The 17,663-nt window shown below is 55.7% G+C and overlaps 1 protein-coding gene across 1 annotated transcript; it reads right to left on the minus strand.

The window, feature by feature from the left end:
• Positions 1-4,166: 4,166 nt before the first annotated feature.
• CCDC42 (coiled-coil domain containing 42) lies at positions 4,167-16,571 on the minus strand. The gene is made up of 7 exons (XM_078066433.1): positions 16,318-16,571; positions 14,940-15,045; positions 14,635-14,739; positions 13,096-13,293; positions 8,565-8,786; positions 8,294-8,452; positions 4,167-4,397 (listed from the first exon to the last, which is right to left on the minus strand). Exons 1-7 carry the CDS (start codon positions 16,398-16,400, stop codon positions 4,320-4,322), a joined length of 951 nt encoding a protein of 316 aa, XP_077922559.1. The 5' UTR covers positions 16,401-16,571; the 3' UTR covers positions 4,167-4,319.
• Positions 16,572-17,663: the final 1,092 nt, after the last annotated feature.

Consider the following 17,663-nt stretch of genomic DNA (forward strand, 5'->3'; position numbering starts at 1 on the left):
GGACAACCTACGTCCACAGAAACCCTTGTCTGTGAATGTTCATAGCAGCATCATTCATAGTAGCCAAAAAGGAGAAATAACCCAAATGTCCATCAACTGATGACTGGATATGTAAAATGTGGTATATCAATACAACGGAATATTATTCAGCCATAAAAAGGAATGATGCATCAATTCACACGATAGCACAGATGAACCTTGAACCTGTTGTACTAAATGAGGCCAAAGGCAAGAGACAACATGGTGTATTCCACTTACATGAAATGCCCAAAATAGGCAAATCCAGGGAAACAGAAAGTAGATTCTTAGTTGCTTAGTGCTGGGGGTGTTTGGGAGAAAATTGGAATGACTGCTAATGGGCATGGCAGGTTTTTTGGGGAACAGGGATGAAATGTCTGAAACTGATTGGGGTGATGGTCGCACAACTCTGTCAACGTACTAAAAACCACCGAAATATAAACTCTAAGTGAACAAGTTATATGGTATATGAGTTCTACCTCAATAAAGCTGTTAAGTTTTTAAAGAGCAGTACTTCCTAATCTTGTTAGGTCAAGATTCTTGGAAGAATCTACGGACAGATGTGGACTTTCTCTTGCCCCCACTCCCAATCCCTCACTCATGAGAAATCCCTACATGCATGTATATAAAAGCTTCATGAAACATCAGGAGATTCCCAGACTGACTCGTGTCCATTTATAGACCCCCTAGAGGGCAATAAACCCCAGGGGAACCCTGTATGAAACTATCACCAATACATAAATGCTGGGTCAGGTGCACAGCTGAAAGATCTCCTTCCCTCCACGCCTCAACTTGGCCTTTGACCCCCTCCCTTGTCACAGTCCTCTCTTGCCCCCTCCCCCTCCCTCCTCAAGCTGTTTTGATGTCCTTTCTTGATCAGTGTGGAAGGCAACGTTTTAAGATGGCGCCCGGGACCGTCACCCCCCCCCCCCCCCCCGGTGTTACTCCCATGTTCTGTGGTAAAACGGAGATCATCTAGATAAAATTCCTCAAATGGCTACTCACCCTCTTATCATTCCTGGTCTACATTGGGAGCTGTCTCAGTGTCAAAACGTTAAAAGTTCCAGAGAGGGAAAGCACATGGCCCTCGGTGTGGGAGAAGGGGAAGGGGAGAAGCCCGGAAGGTTCCAGAGCGCCTCCAGCTTGCACAGAAGATGTGGGACCCCAGCCTGGAGTCTGGGAAGGGGCTGGGCTCCTTCCTTCACGCTGAGGCCCACCTCCTCCCCTCCTTTCTGTCTGGAAGAGCTAACAGGTTCAGCGGGGAATGGGGTGTTCTAACTCGGACAGGGAGTCTGCGAAGGTCTCCCTTCCTCTTGCCTCCCTTTACCCATAAAACACCCAGAGCCCTACTTTCTGCCTTTGCTGATGAGAACCACTCATTTCTGGAACTAATCACTTCTTTCTGCTTTAACGAGCTGGTGTCTTTTCTTGCCACGAACGCTCTAATCAGGCCCTTTACTCCATCTTTTTCTTGGAAGGTGACCTCCCTTCATCTGGGAGCCCAAATCTGCCCTCAACAGGCGGTCTTGGGCTTCTTTCTGTGGGTCCTGGGCCCAGGGCAGAGGTGCCGAGGGGCTGAGGGAAGGAGCGGGGGTCTGTCCTCGGATGCTGCCCTCCGCCACTCCTCAGTGAGAGGTTCCAGAGGATCCCTGGGCTTTCTGCTCAGGCTCTGCCCCTGTCTGGGCCTGGGAAGGAGTTTGCGGGTTTGTGGCTTTGCTTGTAATCAAGAAATCTGCCTAGACCCACAGAATTTCTTCTCCCCGGCCAGGGCTGGGCCCCTTGGAACCTGAAAAGTGCAGTGGTATCAGAATGACTTAGCAACACACGTGTGAGCACGTGTGGGGTGAGCTAAGCCTGTGTGTGATCACAGGGATTCTAAGTGTGACCCCACCATTCCCCCGTTTCAGTCACGCAGGAAACCTGACACTCCAAGGAGGAGGAGCAGGAGGGAGGGGAGAGGGAGAGGAGGAGGGAAGGGAGAGGGAGAGGAGGAGGGAGGGGAGAGGGAGGGGAGAGGGAGGGGAGAGGGAGGGGAGAGGGAAGGAGAGGGGAGAGGGAGGGGAGAGGGAAGGAGAAGAAAGGGGGAAGGAGAGGGTTGAGGAGAAGGGAGGAGGGGAGGAGGGGAGGAGGGGAGGAGGAGGGAGGAGGAGAGAGGGGGAGGAAGGAAGAGGGAGGGGGAGGGAAGCATGAGGAGGGAAAGAAAGGGAGGGAAAAGAAAGAGGTAGGGAGGGAGGAGGGGGTGGAGGGAAAGGGAGAGTGGGAGGGGAAAGGGAGAGGGCAGAGGAGTGGGAGGAGAGGGAGGGGGAGGGGGAGGGCCTGGGGCAGGGCTGAGGGGATCCTAAGCTTCCCAGGAAGTGAGTTCAGTCCCGGAAGTCTGGACATCTCGACCCCCACCTTGCAGACACAGCAGAATACAGGGGGGATTTGTGTCTTGGGGGGTTGGGGGAACCGTGTGTCCTGCACCCTCTCCCACCTCCCAGGACACAGCCCAGGAGACTCAAAGGGGAGGGGAAGCTATTTTAGAGGCACACCCTTCACCCACAAACCTGTTTCCGGAGGGCCCTGACGCCCATCTCCTTCCAGCACCACTACCCACTGCCCCGGGGGGGAACACCCCCAGACCTCACCATCCTGGGTTTTCAGGATGGCCTTTGCCCCCAGCCCCTCCCAGAGGCCACGGCCCTGGCCCTCACCTGTGACACAGAGGAGGCTTGGGGCCAGACTGCCCTGTAGTTCCCAGAGTTTCTTTTTATGGCTGCTTCCGGTGAGGGGGCGTGGGAGACCCCCCCCCCCAGAGACTCTGTGGGAGGTTTGCCCCCCCCAGTGAAGCTCACACCCAGCCACGTGAGGCCAGGTCTGCTGCACCCTCCCCGGGGGACCCCCCTGCAGCGTCTCCCACTTGGACCCTGGGCCAGGTGAATCACTTGGAGGGCTTATTAAAAAGCCTGGGGGGGGCGGGGCCTGGGTCCCACCCTCAGCGTTTCTGACTCTCAGGCCTGGGGCAGGGCCTGAAAATTTGCATTTCTAATAAGTTCGCAGGTGATGCTGATGCAGCTGGTCTGGGGAGCACATACCTGCACCTGTGGGTTGTCTTCCCAAGTGAGGGCTACCTGCTGCCCCCAGCGGGATCCCCACAGGGCACGCTGCCCCAGCCCTCTCAGTGGGGACCCCTCGTCCCGTCCTGCTCTGCTACTGGCTTTGGAGGGGAAGGCGACAATGCTCCCACCTTCTGAGAGGCAGCCTGGCGGAGGGGGCACCGGCCCAGGACGGGAGGCACCACTGTGAATCCCGACCTCGTCATCTGTAGCCAGCGACCCCGAAGACAGGGATAGTGGTGCCCCGCGGGGTTTTCACCCGGATGATGTGTGCATGAATATATGTTCAATAAATGCTGTTTTCTTTGTCTGCTCTCTGATCTGGCCTGATTTGAGTTTTTGACCCTGAGTGCGAAATTTTACATTAATCTCTACTCGGTTCAATTTTGCTGGTTTCTTTTTTCCCCTTTAAGATTCTATTTATTTATTTGAGAGAGACAGAGATAGCAAGAGGGGAGGAGAGGGAGAAGCAGGCTCCCCGCTGAGCCTGACGTGGGGCTCCTTCCCAGGACCCCCGGGATCATGACCTGAGCCGAAGGCAGATGCTTAACCGACTGAGTTTTGCTGCTTTCTAACCATCATTCCAACCTGCTGAGATGTGTCCTTCGGCAGCCTGCCTCCTATTCCCACTGCGTGTTGTAGGGTCCCGGTGGCTAGGGCGCAGGGCTTGGTCCCTAGGTTGGGGACAGTCCTGGACTCACCACCTATGGCACTCCGACTTGGGAAGCTGCATTCGTAGTTTCTAGTGAGTCTTTGAATTTCCGGTTAGAAACCCCAACTTACAAAAATAAATTTTTTTTGAAGTGATAGAGGAAAGAAGGGTCCTAGGTACTCACCCCGCTGCTGGTCTCTTTCTGTGTGCAAGTCCAAAGCCTAGGACATGCCAGGCCCAAGATTTGTTTTCGAGTCCCTGGGCTGCCTAAGTAACCAGCTTCAAGAGGGGGTGCTTTTCTCCCCTCAATGGACCATCTTCCCCGTGAACAAACCAAAAAGGGACAGAACTTAGAAACAAACATCTTACAGAATTTAATGTTTTCAGGGACGGGAGGGACTGAGGCCTGAGGCGGGAAAATGGCAGGGTGTTCGCCAGCAGAAAGGCACAGGGGTCCCCAGACAGCTGGACTGGGCTGACGGGACCGCAAGCTCACCATGAACCCATCTTCTCTCCGTCTCTGTCTCAGAACATTCTGGAACCGCGGCTGCTCCCTAAACCCGGACTTGCTGTTGTTCTTTCTTCCTCACCTCTGCCCAGATGTCCGACAGATCCTGGATAAACTGCTGGATCTAACAAGGCAAGGGGACCCGAGTTAGCCCACCCAGCACCAGGCCACCCTGTCCCCACACGGAGCACGTCGGGGCATAACCTAGAAGGAGTCACTGTTTCTCTGGGACTGACTTCTTGAAGCATTTAACTTTCCCTTACTTGACAGTTATTCTAGTTGAAGCATCAGGCTTAGCAGACTGGGAGGCACAAACAGGGAGCTCCTGGGGGCCGACATGGTGACAGCATGAAGAATGGTGGACAGTCTGATGGAGGGAAAGACGAGAGGATGCTGAGCAGACTCCGGTACTAGAAGCCTCTGGCAGGAGGGGGCCAGCAGTGTTGGGGGAGACGGCTACCCACAATTTAATAGCCTTCAAGGGGGGCATTTACTTGGAACCCAGAACCGATGCCCGTTTTGACAATCCTGAGTCACAAGGGAAGCTTGAGTTCTGTTCACTAGCTTCTGTTTCAAAGAACACGGGCTCCGCGTGCCACGTGGGGACCTGGTCTACTGATACGGCTCTGGGCAAATCAGTTCATCTTTCTGGGACTCAGCTTCTTCATCTTCAAAAAGGGAAGGGGGAGAACGGGTTGACCTCGATGGCCTCTAAGACCTCAGTTCTAAAATCTCTCATTTTCGAGAATGTTCCTGGAGATGGGACTACACAGACCGTCCCAAACTCTCGACAACCCTGTCTGCCATGAATATTGTTACTATTATGGATACAATTCCTGTTTTGCAAAAGAGGAAACAAAGAGTCAATGAATTAAAGTCTCTTCCCCAAGGTTACTGAGGAGACAAGCCCAGAATTTTCCATGTTCTGTGTTCTTATAACCAGTCATCACACTCCCCCACAAAAAGGTTCTGTGGTCAAGTTAGCTTTAGAAATGTTATCTGCTCGGAGAGTCTCAGGGCAGAACCATAGCAAAGACGGTGGAGTCCTGTGTGCAAAGACCATCTAACTTTGCTTCACTGAGAATTTTCCAAACCTATTAGTCCACGAGCTCCTTTGATTCCCTCATAGGAAACTTAACCACCTCTTGGGGTCCTAGGATTTGCCAAGCACAATTAGGAAAATGCCACTCCAGAGAGCTTGGGTTTTGTTCAGGGATCACGCTGGACCTTCCAAGACACAGTACCATTGAATTCAAATTCAGCCTTTTGCAAAATCATGCTTCCTAAGTTGTACTGTGGGACCATGCTCCTCAATTCTAGATAAGTGGCTGCCTTCCAGAGCTTGTGCTTGGATGCGTCATAGGGATGTTTTTGGGAACATCCATGTGCTAGGAGTCTCTGCAGCCTCCTTGGGAAATTTCAATTAGAGTCAAGCACCGGAAAAGGTTTGCTCTGAGCACACCTACGTTTTCTCATTTTGGTACAAGAACTATGTGTTGCTTTTCCTTCTTGTCATCAGGAGGCACAGAACCAACTACTGAAGCTCTTGAGCTACTGTCCTTTATACTCCAAGAATCTGCAGTCTGTATTTCTCGCTCGGGCCTGGACCTTCGGTTGTAACGTTAATTTTCCGAGGTCCTTGTTTTTAATTGTTTCAGGCTAGTTGATCATGTGTATATCTGTCCGTAGGCTCCCGTCCTATGGGGATGCTGTGGGATATTTTTAAAATAACAACTTGAGCAGAAGGAAGTGTTCCTATAGAAAGCTCAAAATCGGGAGTGGACGGGCTGGGAGCTAGGGTCTGAGCAGGGAATGCTTGGGCGGGTTGGGGAGCTGGAGATGAGCACCTCCTTGCTTTACAACAGCTAACAGAGAGGGGCCTGAGGACCTCCAGGAGTCCCTGAGACCCTTCTGCCAGGGACAGGGGTTTGCAGGGGCAAAGTCCTTTTTTCAGTAATACGAAGACATTACTTGTCTTTTCTTTCATGAGCATACAGCGGCTTTTTATCAGACTGGGGTGTTTCAATGACATAGGGCTCTATCACAGCAGGTTGAATGCAGAAGCAGAGAGGAGAATCCACCTGTCCTCCATGAAGCCAGACATTAAATGGATTTGTGAAAGTGCAACTTATCCCACAAAGTATTATTTCGAAAACGTGTTTTTCATCAAGCATGCCATTGATGTTGATCAGCTTCTTCTTATCACTTAAAAGTGAATTCTTTTTAATTTATCTGCTTGAGTTTCTGATACGGTAAATATCAATAGACAAAAGCTCTTTGGGGGTCTTCAATCAACTTTAAGAGTATGCAGGTCTCCTGATACCAAAAAGTTTGAGAATCGCTGCTTTGGAACAAATTTTCTTATTAATTTCCTTCATAGTCTTTCAGCTGTCAATAATTCTGCTCTACGTACTTTGAGCTGCAGGCTGATTGTCCAGTTTGGGGAAATCCCTCTTCTGGGCTGGTCAGTGGGTGAAATCCTTTACATTTCATGAGTTTTACTTTTTTATTTATTTTTTAAAAGATTTTATTTATTTATTTGACAGAGAGAGACTGTAAGGGAGGGAACACAAGCGGGGAGAGTGGGAGAGGGAGAAGCAGACTCCCCGCCGAGCAGGGAGCCCGATGCGGGGCTCCATCCCAGGACCCTGGGACCATGACCTGAGCCAAAGGCAGATGCTTAACGACTGAGCCACCTAGGTGCCCCTATTTTTGTTTTTTTAAAAGATTTATTTATTTATTTGAGAGAGAGGGGGCACACACGAGTTGGGGGAGGGGCCAAGGGTGAGGGAGGGAGAGAATCTCAAACAGACTCCCCACTGAGCGCAGAGCCCCACGCGGGACTCAGTATTACGACCCTGAAATCATGACCTGAGCTGAAACCAAGAGCTGGATGCTTAACTGACTGAGCCACCAGGGCACCCCAAGTTTCACTTTCTTGTTGTTGTTAAATAGGGCAAGTACCTTCCAGTCCATGGCTTTTATTGGCTTGTGTTTCATATTCATTCACCAAACACTTATTGAGCACCTACTGGGTGCCAGGCACTGTTCTAGATACTGAGATACAGTTGGGAACAAGGCAGACACAAATCCCTGCCTTCTGGAGCTTAAATTCTATTATTTCACGGCAGAGCCCGAGGCTTTTGCCAAAGGAATGAAGAATCAGTCAAGTTCTCTGCACGGCACGAGAAGCATGGCTAATGCATCTGCCCTCACCGAGTTTCCCCAACTGTAGGATATATGCACCTGTGGTCAGAAGTGAGATGATTTGGGGGTGGTGCATGCACATGGCATTGAACAGCTTTGAATCATGTAGTGAGAAAGGTTTTTCCTTTCCAATTTCCTTTCAGTTACTTTATTTTTTTAAAAGTTTTACTTATTTATTTGAGAGAGAGAGAGAGAGCGCGCGCACACAAGCAGGGGAAGGGGCAGAGAGAGAGGGAGAAGCAGACTCCCCACTGAGCAGGGACCCCAGGATCATGACCCGAGCTGAAGGTAGACGCTTAACCAACTGATCCATCCAGGTGGCCCCCTTTCAGCTATTTCAAAGAGAAACGTCAGATTGGTACTAATAAGACCCTAACACTTCCGTAAACTTGCTGATTCCTCCCCCTACCCCCAACCCCCAATTTTCTCTTTTCCCAGAGTGGACCTTGGGCATGAGCCTTCAGCCTCTTTCTAGAATGCAGTAGAACTGTTTTGCACAAGTACTGAGTTCAATAGTGGGTCCCTGTCATTGCCCGTGTTGACTACGACCAATGTTCTCAAGGTGTGGAACCCAGACCAGCACCATCACCTGGGAACTTGCTGAAAAATGGAAATTCATGGGTTCTCATCTCAGACATACTGAGTCAGACACTCTGGGGCTGGGGCCCAGCAACACTCCCCAGCCCCCAGGGTGACTCTGATCCTGTTAAATTGGAGAACCAGTTCTGTGGGGTTCATTCTTGCCTTGGACCAATGGACAACCGTCTTAGCTCAGTAGACCCAGCTGGCCAGGGCACTTGCGCCCCCTCTTACCATGTCCAGCTGTTTGTGCGTGTCCTCCAGGGACACGGTGGTGGTCTCCTTCAGCTGCTTGCTCACGATCTGGAAGAGGTTCAGTGTCGCCATCTTAATGGTGCCAAGCAAGAGGGTCTTCTTGGCGGCAGTGTTCTGGATGTGTGCCCAGCGAGATTCCTGGGGAGGGATTGGGGCCGGGACGTGAGCAGGTGTGTGGCGCACGTGTGTGGTCCCTCGCTCACCCCGCGCCCAGAAGCCCCCCAGCCACGCCCCCCGCCCCCGCGCTCACCCAGATGATGACATCGCTGCGGGCGCGGTCGAAGCGCATCTGCAGCCGCGCCAGCTCGTTGTTGTGCTGCAGGATCTCGTCATCCTTCTCCTCCATGTAGCGCGCCAGCCGCGCCTTGGCGCGCTCGATCTTCTCCTGGCCCTCTTGCGCCGACCGCATCAGGTCCTGGTGCATGCTCACCAGCGTCTTGTAGCGCGCAATCACCTCGTGGATCTCCTCGAACTGCGGCAGGGGCTCCGTCACTACACTGCTGCCCGCCCCAGGCCCCATAGTGGGTGGAGCCCCCCCCGCCCCCCGCCTGCCAACCCCCTGCCTAGATGCCTCCGCCTAGCGGGGAGACCCTAGGCCAAGGTCAAAGGGCAGAGGCCGTAAGGACGTTGGAGTCCCCCCTCCTCGCCCTCCTGGGTTGGGGGCACATGCAACTGGAGCTGGGGTCCTCGGTCTGCATGTTGGGATCACCTGGGAGCTTTAAAAAGGACACCTGTCTGGCTCCACCCCCGAGAGAGTCATTTTAGTTATTTATTTATTTTTAAAGGTTTTATTTATTTATTTGAGAGCGAGCGAGCGAGAGAGCACAAGCAGGGGGAGAGGAAGAGGGAGAAGCAGGCTCCCCGCTGAGCAGGGCTTGATTCCCAGGACCCGGAGATCATGTCCTGAGGGGAAGGCAGGTGCTCAACCTGCGGAGCCACCCAGGTGTCCCCAAGAGATTCATTTAAATAAACAGGTCCGAGGTGGTCCCTGGCACCTGAATTTTGCAAAAAGGTCCCCCAGGTGATTCTAGAGGGTTGCTGGCTGGGGCTCGGGGGTTGGAGAGGTGCATTTTGAAAGGTCTCCCAAGGCAGTAATTACCCTGTCCAAGGACGTACCGAGAACCACTTATAAGCCAGGCAGTATGCTAAATGCGAGGGACAGAGCAGGAGATAAGGAAGCCAGACCCTGCTCTTGGGAAGCCTACAACTTGGGCTGGTGTGGAGGGAGGACAGACAGACAAGGAAAGAGTTACAACACGGAGTGATAAGCCCTATCTATGACTGGGGGGTGGGGCTGGTCAAAGATGTACGGTAATATCTTCAGCATAAGGCTTTCTGGTATTTGTTCACATTTGCTGAGGTCCCCTCTCCAGTGGGGGCTGGAGACGCTACCAGCAGGGCGGGTGGCCTGCCAGGCACAGCTGTCTCCTTCGGCATGGACCTGACCTTGCAGGCCACCCTCCCTCCGTAGAAGGTGGTGTGAACGCTGGCCTTTGCATCGATAAAGCCTCTGGGGGGGGGGGGGGCGGGCGGGCATCCAAGTCAGCATCAGAGGAGGTGGGAACATCCAGGAAAGGTCTCCTGGGGTAAAGGATGGCTGCAATGAGACCAGAGGTATGAGCAGAAGCCGCCAGCCAAGGGCAGGTGGGGGAAGGTGAGGACAGGTAGAGGGAGTAGCTGCCTACAGACCACGGGTACGTGTGGCATGTTCAAGATGCTCACAGGAGCTTAGTATGAATAATAGCCTGCGTTCAAGATGGGGAGGGACAGATCCACCCAGAGGAAGTAACAAAAGTGCCCAGTAGCCCCCGAGGAGGAGTGTGGGCTTCCTCCATTAAAGGGCTTTAGGAAGCAGAGAGATAACTTTATGTCTGCGTTTCCGAAAGTTCACCGAGTACACACACGATGCGACAGCACGCGACAGATAAAGCGAATGGAGCTCCCAGGAGCATCTGTCGAGTACTTGGTGCTGGTGTCCAAAGGATGCAGGTACCAACCTGAAGAGGCTCCCGCTGTTTAAAGATGGGACACTTTGCACATCAGTGAGAAAAAGGGCAAAGGATCGACACACACCAGATATGTCAACAATCCACGAATTCATAACATACTAACAACACGACGGGTCACCTTTGGAGGATGCCAGAGAATCAGTTCATGACTCTGGAAACTGTAATTAAGAATCAAGCACTTAACGAGTTTTCCTTTAAGACTCACAAAGTCATCAAACAGCTGATGAAAGGAAGATTCTCCCAATGAAGTCTTTGTTGGTGGTAGTTTCTTAGCTAATACGTGAAGAGACGACAGAACGTTTCCGGCACCCTAGAAGGGTCTACCGCCCGCTTTCGGCTCAGTGTCTGCCCCCACTACCAAAGAAACCAGAACTGTGGCTTCTATCACCAAAGATCCACTTTTACCTGTTCTTAAATCTATCAGTGGGATCATATGTATGTCCTCTTTTCTGTCTAGTTTCTTTGGATCTGCATCAGAATGTCTGTGACACTCGAGACACAAACATATCAACCAAATGCCACGTAGGGACCTTGTTTGGACCCTGATTGGAACCAACCAATTGTACACAAAGCACGTGTGCAACAGTTGGGGAAATTTTAACATTGACTGCAGACTTGATATTAAGGAATTACGATCACATTTTTACCGGGTGTGATAAGGGTATTGGCCTCATCTTTGAGAGTCACATACTGAAATACAGATGAGAAAAAATATCATTTGCTTCGAAATGGCCGAGGTGGGAAGGTCCGGGGGATGATCTGATGAGTCGATGATTGTCAGAATTAGGCGATGAGTAACGGGCATTCAATAGATGATTCTATTTTTGTATATGTTGGAAAGTTTCCACAATAAAAAAAAATTTTTTTTAAGAAAAAGCATCATTGAGAACCATGAGAGACGATGGACTCTGAAAAACAAACTGAGGGTTCTAGAGGGGAGGGTGGTGGGAGGATGGGTGAGCCCGGTGATGGGTATTAAAGAGGGCACGTTCTGCATGGAGCACTGGGTGTTATACGCAAATAGTGAATCATGGAACACTACATCAAAAACTAATGATGTAATGTATGGTGATTAACATAACATAATAAAATAAAAAAAAGAAAAAGCATCATTGATCAGAAAAAGCAAGTCACGAAGAGACACGAGCAACACCCTTCATAGTTTATGGATATGTACTATGTGGCCAAAATAATAACAAGCATGAGCATGAGCAGTTTAAAAATCAGGATGGTGGCTGCCTCCTCAGAGAGGGGAAAAAGAAGCAGGTTTGGAAGCGGGGGCCCACAAGGGGTTTCAATTAGCGGTAGTGTCTTAAGAAAAAAGGACTGGAAGCCAATAGGGGGAAATATTAAGATTTGACAAGGTGCAGTGCATACCTGGGTGCTATTATATATTTCTCTATACTTTTCGGTGTGCTTAAAATATTCTGAAAGACGTAAGGGAAGAAGGAAAGAGAGAGGAAGAAAGCGGGGCGGGAGATCACGCTGGGAGGGCATGGGACAGGCTGGTGGCCAGGAATAAAGCAGTGTTGAACTCCGGATGAGGTGCACTGGGGGTCTGGATGAAGAAGGGGCAGGGGCGGATTCCAGAAATACTTAGGAGGCAGAATAGACCAGATCTGCTGATTGATGGGCTGTGGGGAGGGAGGAGGGGGAGGAGGCGAGGTTGAGGCCCCGGTTCTAGCAGGGCTGAGGGTGGGAGGCCACGCCATTCACAGAGCCAGACACACACAGTGGGAGGACTGGCCTCGGGTGGCAGGGAGCTGATGAGCTGAGCTGGGGACTCCAGACCATGGGTGTAGGGGCATGAAGCTCAGAGCCACACACAGGCCAAGCTCCTCGGTTATAAGACACACCTTTCCCCCAGCCCTGAGTCTGAGTCCTCTCTTATAATTTATCTGCTGTTTTGATACGTAGTCTCCCCCACTCCCCCCCACCCCATTATGAATGAACCATTTATTGTACAATAGGTACCTTAGAATGGAACACATAACACAGATTTGGGCTTCACACGTGCATAAATTAGTTCTAGTACAGGACTTCAGAAATTACCTGGGACTTTAGAAAGCTGTCCATCCTTTGTCCCCCCTGGCGCCGCCCTCAGGACACTGACGCACACCCCCCAGAGGGCATACCCCGTACCTGGCACATACCCCCTCCCCCCCCCCGCCCCTGCCGCTGTGAGGGGCCCTGCCTGTTGCTGTCACATGGGGGATGTGGGAGGCATCCGTGGGAGGTCCCTTGAGTTGTTCAGGGAGAAAAGTGGAGGGTCAGGGACAAAGACCCGAGGACCGTTTAAGGAAGGAGCCAGGAACAGGAGCCCCCAGAGGAGGCTGAGGAGGAAGGGCCAGAGGTGGGAGAAGGGGAGGAGACAGGGGAGGAGCCCCAAGGAAAGGGCAAAGCCCTGTTTCAAGGAGGCGTGCGCACCAGCCCAGGGCCCGGCCTGTGCACTGCGCTCTCTAACTGCATTGCGTTCTCTCCGTGCTTCTCTCCGTGGACTCCCAGGTAAACAGAACACAGCAGGGTGGAGGGGGAGCAGGGGTGGGTGCCGGCCACATCCTGCTGCAGGCAAAGCTAGTCATTGGTGGTCCCAAGCGAAACCTCGCTCCCCCAACATAAACACACACAGACATACGCACGCCGCCCAGATGCACCTGCAGACCCCGGACCCCTGAGAAACAAGCCCACCCCCCCCCCTCCCAGGGGCCTCTCCCACCATCCTGCGCTGGCCCCAGGCCCTGGGGAAGTCCCCCCGCCCGCCCCCCAGCTCACCTCTGAGTTCTCCACCACCTTCTCCAGGTACTTGTTGAAGATGGAGTAGTCCTGCAGCTTCACGCTCAGCTTCTGGTGCTCCAGGCGCAGGGCCACCATCTCCTGCTTGGCCTTGGCCAGCTCTCGCACGCGCTGCCTCTTCAGTTCCCGCTCCTTGCTGGCTTTCTTCAGGGCGCGGATCCGCTTCTGGTCGTTCTCCTGGGGCGGGGGAGGGAGGGAGGTGGCACCCATTGGACACTGGAACCGTCCTCCCCTCTGTCTGTCGGGGATGGGCAGGGATCGCCGGGCCGCCCCTGTGGGCAAGGAGGCCCGGATTCCCTCCCCATTTGGTGCTTGGTACTTGGTGCCTCAATTTCTCCAACTGTAGAAAGGAGAGGCCCTGGGCAACCGTGCTCCAGCTGGGAGAGGCATCCGGCTGAGGCCGGAGCCGACGATGCAGACTACTGATGTCCTCAAAGAAAGGGCATTCGGGCTGACACCCCCTTCTCCTTCATTCTGCAAAGCCCTCCCCGCAGGATCAGGGGGCACTCGCATCCCTCACAGTGCACCTGTGTGGTTCCTGTCCCTCTTCATGGATGGAGGACATTCAGAGGCAGGTGGAGAAGGCACAGGGAGGGTTCGCACTCTGCCCCGTGAGCCCGGGAGAGGACCCAGCGTCCCCTAAACCAGTCCAATTGTGCATCATAATCCCCCGGGGAGTTTTTTAAAAATGCAGTTGCTGGGCCCCCCCTGAGGACAATTGAAAGCACAGAGAGAGTCCCAGGGGTCTGTATTTGTGACAGTTTTCCAGGATTTCCAGGCTGCTGGGCCTCTGGCAGCCCTTGGAGAAGCTCTCAGTCCCATCTCCTACCACCCCACCCATGCCACTAGCCTTTCTCTGGCCAGTAAGGACCTGACCCCTGGAGAACGTGCCCGGCCCCCATCAGCTTCCTCTCCCACCTGGAGAAGGCGCAGAGCAAGACAGAACTGCTTAAGAGCAGGGCCACCCCCTCGAGCGAGTGGAGGCCAGGGATTCCGCCCCCCCCCCGCCCCCCCCACCCCCTGCCCCGGAGCTGGGCCAGGCCCCCTCAGGGCTCCATCAGGGCTGGTCTGGAGAAATCTGGGTGGTCAGATTGCTGCTCTAAGGACTGACTGAAAGGAGTTGTCTCCGGATGGACTCTGGGGCCTGGTCCTTCAACCGACCCCTGGTCCTTCAGCGGAAGGATGGAGGGGTGGGTGGGTGGCCGGGACTGAAGCCCTGGAGTCGTCTCTGTATCCCCACGTGTTCAGCCCTGCCTGTCATCCTCCACCCATTCATTCATTCCCCTGAGACATTGCATGTACCAGGTGCAGGTGAGGAAATGGTGAACCGCAGTCTAGAAGGGCCGAAAGTGACAGGGAAACAGGAAATTACAAACCGTAATGAGTGGGGACGTAAAGGGAGAAGCCCCAGGCCTTGTTGAGCAGTGAAGAGATGCTAACCCAGGGTGAGGAGTCAGCAAAAGCAAGGAAGATGGGGAGGAGGGGGAGGAGCAATTTGCAGCCTGGGGGCCCTCATACCTGGATGAACTGCTCAAACTTCTGGATGTGGGCCTTCAGCTGGGCCTCCTTGATGCCCAACTCCTCCCAGCGCAGGTTCAGGGTTTCCATTCTACGCTGAAATGTCTTGGGGTGGGGGCAGCAGAGAGGTCAGGAGGGCCCCTGCACCTCCTGCCCCCAGGGCCTCTGCCCCCAGGCCTCCCACCTTCCACCCTGCACAGGACTCCCGGCTCCAGCCACTGCCACCCACAGAATGGGGGGAGGGGAGGGTGTCCTCAGGCTCCAAACCCTGCGGCCCTTCCCGCACTCCGCGCCCGAGTCCCCACCTCCTTCTTCTGCTCCATAGCGCGGTGCATGATCTTGGCCTCCTTCTTCTTCTCCAGGAGCCGGATGGATGGGGACTCCGACTGCTCGTCAATGTTGGGGAACTTCCTGCCAAGACATGGGGTGGGAGAGGCTGGTGGGTGCTGAGAGCCCCGGGAGCAGGCTGGGGCTGGGCCAGCCCGTGGGGAGGCAAGCGGGGGGTCCTGTCCCCCACGTGAGGGAAGGGAGTCATGTGTGGGGAGGGCTTTGTTGGCATCTGGGAATGGGGGGCACGGCTACAAGGGCTGGGGGTCTGGGTGGGGCGGTGGATTGGTGTCAGGGTCGGGGGCAAGTGACTTGGGGCTCAGAGTTACAGGGGGTAGGGGCAGGCTGGTGTCAGGGTCGGGGGCAGGTGACTTAGGGCTCAGGGTTACGGGGGGAGGGGCGGGCTGGTGTCAGGGTCGGGGGCAGGTGACTTGGGGCTCAGAGTTACAGGGGGTAGGGGCAGGCTGGTGTCAGGGTCGGGGGCAGGTGACTTAGGGCTCAGGGTTACGGGGGGAGGGGCGGGCTGGTGTCAGGGTCGGGGGCAGGTGACTTGGGGCTCAGGGTTACGGGGGGAGGGGCAGGCTGGTGTCAGGGTCAGGGGGCAGGTGACTTGGGGCTCAGGGTTACGGGGGGAGGGGCAGGCTGGTGTCAGGGTCAGGGGGGCAGGTGACTTGGGGCTCAGGGTTACGGGGGGAGGGGCAGACTGGTGTCAGGGTCAGGGGGCAGGTGACTTAGGGCTCAGGGTTACGGGGGGAGGGGCGGGCTGGTGTCAGGGTCGGGGGCAGGTGACTTGGGGCTCAGGGTTACGGGGGGAGGGGCAGGCTGGTGTCAGGGTCAGGGGCAGGTGACTTGGGGCTCAGGGTTATGGGGGGAGGGGCAGGCTGGTGTCAGGGTCAGGGGGCAGGTGACTTGGGGCTCAGGGTTACAGGGGGGAGGGGCAGACTGGTGTCAGGGTCAGGGGGCAGGTGACTTGGGGCTCAGGGTTACGGGGGGAGGGGCAGGCTGGTGTCAGGGTCAGGGGGCAGGTGACTTGGGGCTCAGGGTTACGGGGGGAGGGGCAGGCTGATGTCAGGGTCAGGGGGCAGGTGACTTGGGGCTCAGGGTTATGGGGGGAGGGGCAGGCTGGTGTCAGGGTCAGGGGGCAGGTGACTTGGGGCTCAGGGTTATGGGGGGGAGGGGCAGGCTGGTGTCAGGGTCAGGGGCCAGGTGACTGGGGCTCAGGGTTATGGGGGGGAGGGGCAGGCTGGTGTCAGGGTCAGGGGCCAGGTGACTTGGGGCTCGGGGTTACAGGGGGTAGGGGCAGGCTGGCAGGGGGGGCACGGGGGCTGTGGGAGGCCCTGGACCCGAGAGACTCACTGTAGCAGTTGTAACAGGCGCTCCCCATACTGCAGCCGGAAGTACTCGGCCAGGTCTTCCTCCTCCATGATGCCCAGACTCATGCTGCTGCTGAGCCAGGGGGCCTGGCGGCCGGGTCCTCGCAGTGAAACGGTGGCTGAGGGAGCCGCAGGTGGCCTGGGGGTGCTGGCTGGGCTCTTGCTTCTCCCTTCCTCCTGCTTTTTAGGGTCCCACGGAGGGAAAGACGGCGGGAGGCTGGTGGGTCAGCAGCTCAGGGTGCCGTGTTGGCAAATGAAGGGAGATCTGGTTACCTGGCAACAGGCCTTCTGGTTCTGTGGACCACCCACGGAACCCAGGCTTTGCTCTCTGACCCTTGTCCCCGCTGACCCCAGTCCGGCTGGAATCCTGCGCTCTGCTCCTGCATTTACTCTCCCCCCCCACCCCGGGAACTCTGGGGAGAAGTTAGGCCTGATTAGATGCTGGTGTCCAGGCCTGGGAGGCAGGGTCTGGGGGTCCATGACCTAACAGGGGGGTTCTGGTGGAGGGGTGTCTTTGGGGGTTCAGGTGTGTGTGTGAGGGTCAGAGAGGGCCTGGGGCTGGGACAGATGGCCCAGAAGAAAAGGAGGCAGGGGTGGGGGCCGGTGGGAGGGTGGGAGGAGGCCTGAGCTTGAGAACCAAGAGGTGGGCGAGGGTAGGCGGGGAGCCTGGGGACCAAAGAGGCCACCCCCCAGGATGTGGAGGGGGGGCCCCCGGGTGGGGGAGCCGACTCAGGGCCAGTGCCATCAAAATATGAAGAAAAGCCACACCCTGGTACCGTGACCGTCACACACGTGTCCCTCACGAGAGCTGCCTTCCCTGATCCCGTCGGAGCACTGGGCACGAACTCACTGAGGCCCGGGGCCGGCGCCCACACTGGAGACCCCGTGGGAGGCGGGCGCCGAGGGGTCCCGGGCGGGGGTGACGGCCGCGACCTCGAGTCCCCGCTGCGGGACACAGGCTCCCGGCTGCGCGCCGTCTCCTCTGTCCCCCGCCCGCGCCGGCCGCGGGGCTCGGCCCCTCCGGGTCTGGGGCGGGGGGGCGGGGGGGTGGGGGTCCCTCCCCGGCCCGGCGGCGCCCGGAGCAGATAAGCCCACCCCGCGACATTGCCGGTCCTCTGGCGCCCCCTGCTGGCCGCCCGACGCGGGGCCCCGAGTGGGAGGCGCGGTGGGGGCGCTGCCCAGCCCCCCTCCCCCGCCCTCCCTTCTCCCCAGCCCCCCTCCGGAGCCGTCCGCCGCCCCCCGGGGCCAGGGATGGGGGAAGCAGCACAGCTCCCACCCCACCCTCAGGCCCCCAGCCAGCAGTGGTTCTCACCGGGGGCGCCCCAAGGA

This window comes from Halichoerus grypus, chromosome 2 (genome assembly GCF_964656455.1).
Source record: "Halichoerus grypus chromosome 2, mHalGry1.hap1.1, whole genome shotgun sequence".
In the NCBI taxonomy this organism is placed as follows: Eukaryota; Metazoa; Chordata; class Mammalia; order Carnivora; family Phocidae; genus Halichoerus; species Halichoerus grypus.